The 8,890-nt window shown below is 57.7% G+C and overlaps 1 protein-coding gene across 1 annotated transcript in view; it reads right to left on the bottom strand.

Moving 5' to 3' along the window:
• Window positions 1-7,790, bottom strand: part of LOC102438585 (calpain-2 catalytic subunit) — a 37,407-nt gene extending 29,617 nt beyond the window's left edge. The window contains 2 exon segments of the mRNA XM_023746212.1: window positions 2,929-2,998; window positions 7,467-7,790. Of these exon segments, the coding sequence (XP_023601980.1) occupies window positions 2,929-2,998; window positions 7,467-7,703 (307 nt within the window). The 5' untranslated portion in view covers window positions 7,704-7,790.
• Window positions 7,791-8,890: the final 1,100 nt, after the last annotated feature.

Raw genomic sequence — 8,890 nt, 5'->3', positions numbered from 1 at the left:
GGGAAAGAGCTCAGGGAGACGTAACATCAGAGCAGCGTTCTTTATTCTAGCAGTTTTCAGCTGTGTGGCCTTACGAGTGCCCCCTGCCCCCACCTCAGTCTGCTTATCTGTGTGGTGGGGTGGAAATGCCCAGGGTTGGGGTGATTACATGAGCGAGCACGGTGAAAAACGCTACGAGCTGCGCTCTGGGCTGCAGGGGACGGGTGTGTATTACCTGTACTGAGAGCAAAGACCAACTCAGGTGCCCTGACCGTCCAGCACAAGGCGCTGCTCGGTGTCGGGCACAAGGAGTGACTTGAGAACAAGTCACTTTCTCTCTTTCCTGCTTCATCTTAACAAAAGGCCAAGCCCTGGCCAGGGGGCTCGGTTGATTGGAGCATCATCCCGAACACCAGAAGGTGGCAGGTTCGGTTCCTGGTCAGGGCACAGGCCTAGGTTTCAGATTCCATCCCGGGTTGGGGAGTGGACGGAGGCAACCTTCTCCCCGTCCTTCTCCCTCTCTCTCTCTCCTTTCCCCCTTCCTCTCTCCCTAAATAATCAATTTAAAAAACCCACACATACCCTTGCCTGAGGCTTAAAAAAAAAAAAAAAAAGAGCTTTAAGAAGACTTGATGTAATCAGCTTCCTATCTGACTTGGTGCCTCTCTTGGGGAATTTTACCCAGGGATGTAGGCTCTGCTTGTCTGCTCTCCAAATCCTCTCCAAACGGCCTGACAGCATTGACGCGGGACTTCAGTCCTCTGTTTGTTACTGGCTCAGAGGTCATAACGCTTTGAAGTAGGTGTTTATTCAGTCCAGGCGTGGAATTTAGTGCAGCTGAGATAGCACCGGAAAGTTAGCCCCGGTGCGGCCCCTGGGTTGGTCCGAGTCAGCAGCGGCTCCCAGCCCGTTAGCCTCTGAGTCCCTGGTTGAGTGGACCTCCCAGCAGCCCCCAGCTTAGGTGCCCAAGGACCCCCGCTTCCATGGCCTGTGCGGTGGGAAGACGGGAAATGGAGGTGTGTGTGTTTTCTCAGGTCGGAATGTGCCTGGCATCTCAGGAATCTGCCCAGAGGCTGAGCTCAGACAGCTGGTTCTGCCCGCCCAGCCCTCAACCCCGGGTCACGGTCTCCTTGAAAGCATTCCTTCCCCCACCTCCCACCTCCGGGGCCCAGGGTGCCCACCCCGATGACTCACACAGCTGCCCTGTGGAATCCAACTCCGGGGTTAAACACACAGGCCTGGCGTCAGGCTGTCTGCATTGTATCCCCGGCGCCCACCTCCGCTGTGTGGGCCTCAGTGTCCTCACCTGTAAAATGGGCGAACAGCTGACCCTCGAGTAACTCAGGGGTTAGGGACACTGACCCTTCCACAGTTGAAAGTCTGTGTATAAGTAACTTGGACTCCCCCCAGAACGTAACTGCTAATAGTTTACTGATAACACAGACAGTCTAGGAACACTTATTTTGTCTGCTATGTGTATTATATACTGGATGCTTACAATAAAGTAAGCTAGAGAAAGTAAGATGTTACTAAAAAATCAAAAGGAAGAGAAAATGCATTTATAGAACTGGACCTACTTATTGCAAACAATCTGTGTGTAAGTTTAAATCTGTGGTGTTCGAGGGTCAGCTGTAATCACGCCTCCTTAGAGTTCTGCCCTCGCAGCTTAGTGTCTGGCACTCAATAACATTAGCGGTTATTACTCCGAGTGTCAGAACCTCTAGGTGGGCCCGGAAAGGAGGTACCATTCAAGATGATCAGTGTTGTTACTGAGGGACTAGTCGTGCAGGGGTGGGGAATGTCCGGCCCGCGGGCCATAGAGGGCCCACAGAATCCTTTGGTCTGGCCCTGCAAGGCATTAGGGATGAGTTAATTAAGTGTTTGGCCAAAAATAGCAGGCTAATTTTTAAGCTGATAATTTTGATTTGATGTGATAAATATCCAAATGGGCCCTGACCGGTTTGGCTCAGTGGATAGAGCGTCGGCCTGCGGACTGAAGGGTCCCAGGTTCGATTCCGGTCAAAGGCATGTACCTTGGTTGCGGGCACATCCCCAGTGGGGAGTGTGCAGGAGGCAGCTGCATCGATATTTCTCTCTCATTGATGTTTCTAATTCTCTATCCCTCTCCCTTCCTCTCTGTAAAAAAATCAATAAGATATATATTTTAAAATTGTTTAAAAAATAATAAATAAATATCCAAATGGCCCTTGGCAGAAAAAGGTTCCCCACCCCTGGACCAGTGTGAGCAGTGAGCGGGAGGTGATGGCAGGAAGCAAGGTTTCGGTTTATCAGAGTAAATAGGACACTCCGGCGACCTCGGGCCCTGTTTATGACGAGTCAGAAAAATTGAGGGCGGGTTCTATGCGCAGCCTCCGACCCTCGAGGTTCAGCTCCCGTGAGTCTCACCCACCGAGAGGAACATTCCGGCTGCCTTTGCTGCGGTCAGCACTGCATCGCACTGTTGTGATGCCAGGGCGACTCATCGTGCAAATACCGAGAACCCGGCTACGCTCACTTCCTCCCAACAGCGAGCAGTCATCGGGGTTCCTCTTCCTTCACCCCGAGTCACCATCCCAGTTCCTGCACCCCGAGAAGCTGAGGGCTCGGCGCTGTCGCTGGCCTGGGGAGTCCTCCCCTCGGGCCTGGGCCCAGAGCCCGACTGTTTCATGGGCCACGGGTAGGACTGGTCCCAGGAGGTGCAGAGACCACGGGGGTGGGTGGGGGGGCAAAAAAGCCCCTCTGTGACCTCAACACCCAGCCCAGTGCAGGGGACACAGGAGGCCTCAACACGAGGCCCTCGGGGAACAAGAAACCCCAGGAAGCTTCTGGCAATGGAAATGGCCCAGCTGCTTGGGAAGGGAGAGAAGCCCAAGACCAGCCCTCCCCCCACCCCTCACCCCCCAGACTTGCAGACGAGACCCCAAGGCCGCTCTGGGGGCCGCCACTTACCCAGGGCTCCTTGGCAGATGTCCGTGCGGGTGGCTCCTCCAACAATAAACTGGGGGTCATCGCAGATCTCCTGGGGACGAGACAGACCCCCAAAGTGCCGTCAGCCCAGCAGGCCCGCGCTTCTGCAGTTCGGATGCCTCGGTTCCCAGCGGGCGCATCGCACCCCTTCTCCCCGTGGCCGCACTCAGACGGCCAAGGGGTCCTCTTCTGACCCCGCTTCACGGGGCCCAATGGGTGGTGGGAGACACCCCGGCTGAGAAGGGGAGTCATTGCCCAGCGCTCCAAACCGCCGAGGGCCGCACAGCACCCTCCTGTGCAGGCCGGTGGGCCCGCCTTGACCCTCCACGCCAGCCCCTCTCCTCCGTCCCTGCACGTCGGTCGTCTCACTTGCGTGGAATTCCTCCCTTCCCCATCCTCTCCTCCCCTTCTCCACCTCTGACCACTTTTCAAGACTCACTGCCACCTCCTCCATGAAGCCCTCCTTCCCAGTCCAGCCCTCACTCCTCCCTTCGCTTCTAAGTCCCAGAGTATTTCTACTCTGCAGTTCAGGTGTCAGCCGGGTCTGCCTGGTGGTGCTGACGGGCATCCCTCTGTGTTCCTAGCACACACGTGTGCAGGCCACGGGAACGTGTCCAGCTTTCTGGATCCCTCTATGGGGCCGTGGTGCTTGGAGCGTCCTGTATTGTGAACTGGCTGTTGTCAGTACGTGCTGGTGCTGCATCTCCTGGTCCCCTCGGAACACAAGAGGGATGTCCCCTGTCACAGGTGAGGACACAGGCTGAGGAGCTAAGCCGCGTGTCTAAGGTGACCTTGTCTAAGGTGACCCTGCTCACCAGTTCCAGGCAGCGCGGGGCTAGAGGTGACCTTCCCTGGGGCAAAATGCACACTCCCGGCTCCCCTGCTGCAGCTAATTGATTAGCGACAAACCTCCGAGGCTGTTAAAGCCTCAGGATCGCCCCTCAAGTAGCCTGGGCGAAGCCACCGTGGGCCGTTCTGCCCTCCATGGAGGCAGCCCTCAGTGCTTCCTGATTCTGCAGGGCCCCACCCAAAGCCACAGAGGAAGTGGGGGCATCGATCTGGGCTTCTCGACCCAGCCCAGAGCCACCTGGTTGGGGCTCCACCCCACACCCTCCCTCGGGGAGCCCCTCTCTGGCAAGCAGCGTGTTTCCTGGGCGAGACCCGGATCCGGCCCCCGTCCATCCCGGAGCCACAGTGGGCAGCCCAGCACCTCCCCCTCGTGCCTCCGCCTTGTCCCTTCCCTGCTCAGGGCGTCTGTTTGGCAGGTGACAGGGACAGTGGGAAAACGAGGCCAGCTTTGCCCGGGTCCTGCCAGCCGAGCACTTAGGCCGGGGATGGAAGGACCGGGAGCCGAAGCATCGGATTGATAATCCTGCGGGCGCCAAGCTCTGATGCCAGGAGGATTTTTCCATTATGTTTCTGCAACTTGCCTACATCGTCCTTGGCAGCCTCTCCAAGGGAGACAAAGTTCAGAGCGGCGCTTAGAGAGGCTTCAGAAAACTGAACCGTGCGCACAGCCCGAGGGTATGGGGTGAGACGTGGACGTAACAGTCCGAGGAAAGGGGCTGGGGGCTTGGGCTTGGGCCTCAGACGCCCTGGGTTTGAGTCTTGGCTCGGCCACTTCTTATATGGGTTCTATGACCCTGCAAGGTACTCTTTGAGCCTCAGTTCCCTCATCTGCAAAATGGACACGGTGATGACAGGCGTACCCACCACTTAGGGTTGTTATGAGAGTTAGATGAGATAATTAGGTAAGCGTGCCCTGGCGAACACTCTATAAACGTTACTTCTTCTTCTTCTTATTATTATTATTACTGAAGAAGTTGATGGCAATCACTGAATTTGGAGGATGGAGATGCAGGTTTGAGCCTGAGCTCCAGTGACTCAACCCATAACCCAGTCCAGTTCGCTCATCTCAAACAACAGCCTCTCGAACCCCAGGTCCTGCTCTCCTTCCCACGGCCCCTCTTCCTCTTCCTCTTCCCACGGGCACCCATCTGCAACCAGGACACACCCCTCCTTAGTTCCCGGGGCTTACTCTGGTGCCCCCTACAGTCCGCGTCTGCCCGGCTGGAAGTCTGTCCCACCGCAGTGCTCGGTTAAGTCACCAATGACTTGCTGAGGCCCCAGCCCGGTAGACACAGGTCTGTTTCCCTGGCCTGACCCCGACCCCAGCAGGACAGCGGCAGAGAGGGCTGCTGTGGGCTGTGGGCTGCCAACGCCCACAGGCCGGGCACAGTCCTGGCTCCACCCCGGACACCTGCTTGAGCAAACACTTAACCTTTCCAAGTCTCGCTCTCTCCGCCCGCTGGATGGGAACATACCAGCCACACTGCCCTGGATCGTGCAGTACTCAGCCTGCCCCACCACCAGTGGCCCCAGATCTGTCTCCCCGTCTAGGAGTCCTACGGGCATTTGCAACGATTCCTTTCACTGGCCCCTAGTGAGAAGGCAGTGCATATAGTTTACATACAGAGTTATCAATAATTTAGAGGCAGACGCTATCTGCACTGTGTCCGGTGTATAGGAGGTGTTCAAGAAATGCTTACTGAATGAGTGAAAGAATAAGGAAATGGGTGTGCAAATTCACTTTGTAAACTGTCAAGTGCTGTCCCCAGGTACGGTGAATACAGTCTCTTGTTTATCCCTCTCACAACCATAACTGCATTTGAGGCTTGTTACATTCCTGCATTCATTCATTCGTTCACTCAGCCACAAATCGTCACTGACTTTTTGTTCTCAGGTGTATCCCAAGCATTTAAGACAGTTTAATAGGTTCTCAATAAATGTCGCCGAAGGAGTGAATGAATGAATGAATGAATGCATGCATTCCGTGGAAGGGAAGTGACCCTGCCCGGCACTGAGGATACATTGATGAATATAACGCAGGGTCCCCTGCAGTGCAGAGAAAGTGCAAATATAGATGATTATATTTATAAATGGAAAAAGTGCCAGGAAGGAAATGAGCAGGGTTTGGGATAAAGAATACAATGCTGGGCCGGGGGCTCCTAAGCCTGGTCAGGAGAGAGGACTTCGGGGAGGGGATATTTGAGGACATCCCAAAGAATCGGAGTGAGCCAGACTCCAGACAACCAGGGAAGAGCGTCCCTGGCAGGTGGGAAGGCGGGAGGGAACGGGCCTCGGAGACACCGGCCTGGAAAGTGTGCAGGCATCGCCACTTCTCTTAGATCAGCGGTTCTCAACCTGTGGGTCGCGACCCCTTTGGGGGTCCAACAACCCTTTCATAGGGGTCGCCTAAGACCATCGGAAAACACATATATAATGACATATTGTTTTTGTGATTAATCACTATGCTTTAATGATGTTCCATTTGTCACAATGAAAATACATCCTGCATATCAGATATTTACATGACGATTCATAACAGTAGCAACATTACAGTTATGAAGTAGCCACGAAAATAATTTTATGGCTCGGGGTCACCACAACATGAGGAACTGTATTAAAGGGCCGCGGCATGAGGAAGGTTGAGAACCACTGTAAGAAATGGGGGCAAAGAGGTTGCCCGTCTCAGGCCGGGTCACTGAGCAGGTTACCAAGAAATGAACTCAGGTGCTCACGTCCTGGTGGAGGGCACGTCCTATGGGCTGGCTGCCCAGGGCCGGGGTCCGGGGTCACAGAGAAGATGAGGGGGGTGGAGGAGGGTTGGGGTTGGGGGGCGCTCAGAGCAGTGGAGACAAGACGGGGATGCTTAGTCTCCTAACGGGAATCTAGAGGTTGGGTTTCGCAGGAAGCTGTGCTCAGGTTGGGTCCCCTAAGAGGTGGAGCCAGCAGGGTGTCCGTGGGTACCGACGGAAGCTAGATTAGGGAGCCAGCTGTCCCCAGGCCGGCCAGAGCAGAGGACAGGGACACTGGGGAGCAAGCCGAGGGGGCCTGGAGGGCCCCCCACGTTTCCGGGAGGATTCTGGGCCAGGATTCTGGTTCTTGGCTGCCTGTCCTGTAACTTGTTTACCACCAGCATGAATGGCAGGGCAGGACCTCTCTGCTTCCCCTTTGTTAAAATAAACAAGAAACTCTGGCTAAACCCAACCAGGACCGCATGAGACAGCCCTTAGTCACAGGGGATCAGGGACCTACCCCTCCCTGGCAGCAGCCCGGCTACAGACCTACAGACCCTGCTGGGCAGGAGTCGTCTCCCGCCTGCTTTCCTCCACACCCTCCCACCGTCTGCCCACTGGGGTCCCATAGAAGTTGTCCCCAGGTCCCCTCTGCCTCCCAGTTTTGGTGACGTCCTAGGGGCGCCGCTGGCGGACCCGCTAGTGGGGAACTGAGATCAGTGTCCCGCAAGGCGTGCGAGTTAGAGGGGCGCCCGAGCGTCCCACGCCCGCGCCGGGTAACGGGCCCGCAGACCCGGGGACGCGTGCGATCAGATCACCGCGGGGCTGCGGGCGGTGGCTCCCGGGCGGTGCGGGGCTCGCTCTCCACCCCCGCCGGGCCTGTGCACCCGCTTGCCAGGGCCAGGCCCGCACCCGCCCGCCCGCCCGCGCTCCCGCTCCTACCGTGGGCCGCTTCCACACGATGCCCTGCGTCTTGCTGGAGTGGGGCCCCAGCTCCTTGAAGCCCAGGGCGCCCGGGACGGCGGGGAAGGAGGGGTCCTGGAAGAGCACCCCGGCCTGCAGGCACTCGTCCCGCAGCGCCTCGTAGTCCTGGTTGAGGTACTTGACGGCCCTCTCGTGCGAGCCCAGCCCCTCGGCCGCCTCCCGGTCCCGGGCCAGCTTGGCCGCGATGCCCGCCATGGTGTCCGCTGCGCGCGATCGGGGCGCACGGGGGAGTCGGTGTCGGTGCTGCGCGCGGCAGGGGCGCGGCCGGGCCGGAGCTGGGCAGCGGGATGAAGGTTGCCGACGATGATCACCGGGAAGCGCTCCGCCCGCGGGGTGAGGCCTCGCTGCCGGCCCGGCCGGGACCGCGGGGCCGGTGCTGCCGCCTGCGGACGCGCCGGGAAGCTCAGCCTCCCGACCCCGGCGCTCCGGGCGGAAAAGGTGGGGACGCACCAGGGCGCACACCACACCCAGCCCGGCCCTTTCCTCCTTCCTGGGAGGACAGCCGGCCCAACCGGAGGCCGGGACGGGGTGACTCTGCAGGAAGCAGCCGGGAGCCCGTGGATCAGGGGGTGAGGTCGGGGAGACGGCACTGGCTGCCGTCTGTTGGGCCCCAACTTCGTGCCGCTGTCCGAGGGGGCGATGCAGAGGGGACCTCCTTAAATCCCTCCTCCGGCAGCAGCCGGGTGAGAGCGCTGTCCGGCTGCTCTTGCGCCCATTTTACAGATGCAACCACCGCGTCAGAGGCCACACAGCTGGTCACAGGCAGAGCAAGGGCTGAAGTTGCCGAGGGGATTTGTCTGATCAGATGCTACCCTGCTGCTGGCCAGCTGTTTGATCACAGGGGTGACACATTTGGGAAACAAAAAATATATTCTCCCAGTTAAGTTTGAATTTCAAATAAACACCAATAATTTTTTCGTGTAAGTGTGTGTGTGGGGGGGGGGTGGAGGCGGGGAGAGAAAGTTTCCTCTACCTTTCTATATTCTCCCACTGGTCTATTAATTAAATCGACACGATTAGCAAGAGAAATAGCCTAATTTAACCACATACATGCATGGGGAACCCTGCACATACATGAGAGGGCCAGGGGCCGACGGAAAATGAGGTGTCCATGGCCTTTTGAGCTAAGGCTAAGGTTAGGACCAGGCAGTGCGGCTCCGGGGAACACCCGGGCGCAGACACACACTCTCCATGGCCTCACCCATCACCAGGAACCTTCCAGGAGTGAGTCCCGCCCCAGGGGCAGGGCGTGAGTCAGAAGCAGCTGGGATCACCCTGAGCTGCCTGGCTGGGTGTGGGCCAGCAGTGTGTGTGTGTGTGTGTGTGTGTGTGTGTGTGTGTGTGTGAGAGAGAGAGAGCGCGTGAGAGCGCCATGGCCCTGG

This window comes from Myotis lucifugus, unplaced genomic scaffold (assembly GCF_000147115.1).
Source record: "Myotis lucifugus unplaced genomic scaffold, Myoluc2.0 scaffold_635, whole genome shotgun sequence".
Taxonomy (NCBI): domain Eukaryota; kingdom Metazoa; phylum Chordata; class Mammalia; order Chiroptera; family Vespertilionidae; genus Myotis; species Myotis lucifugus.
Note: the sequence above shows the minus strand (reverse complement) of the source record. Positions and strands in the feature narration are given on the sequence as shown.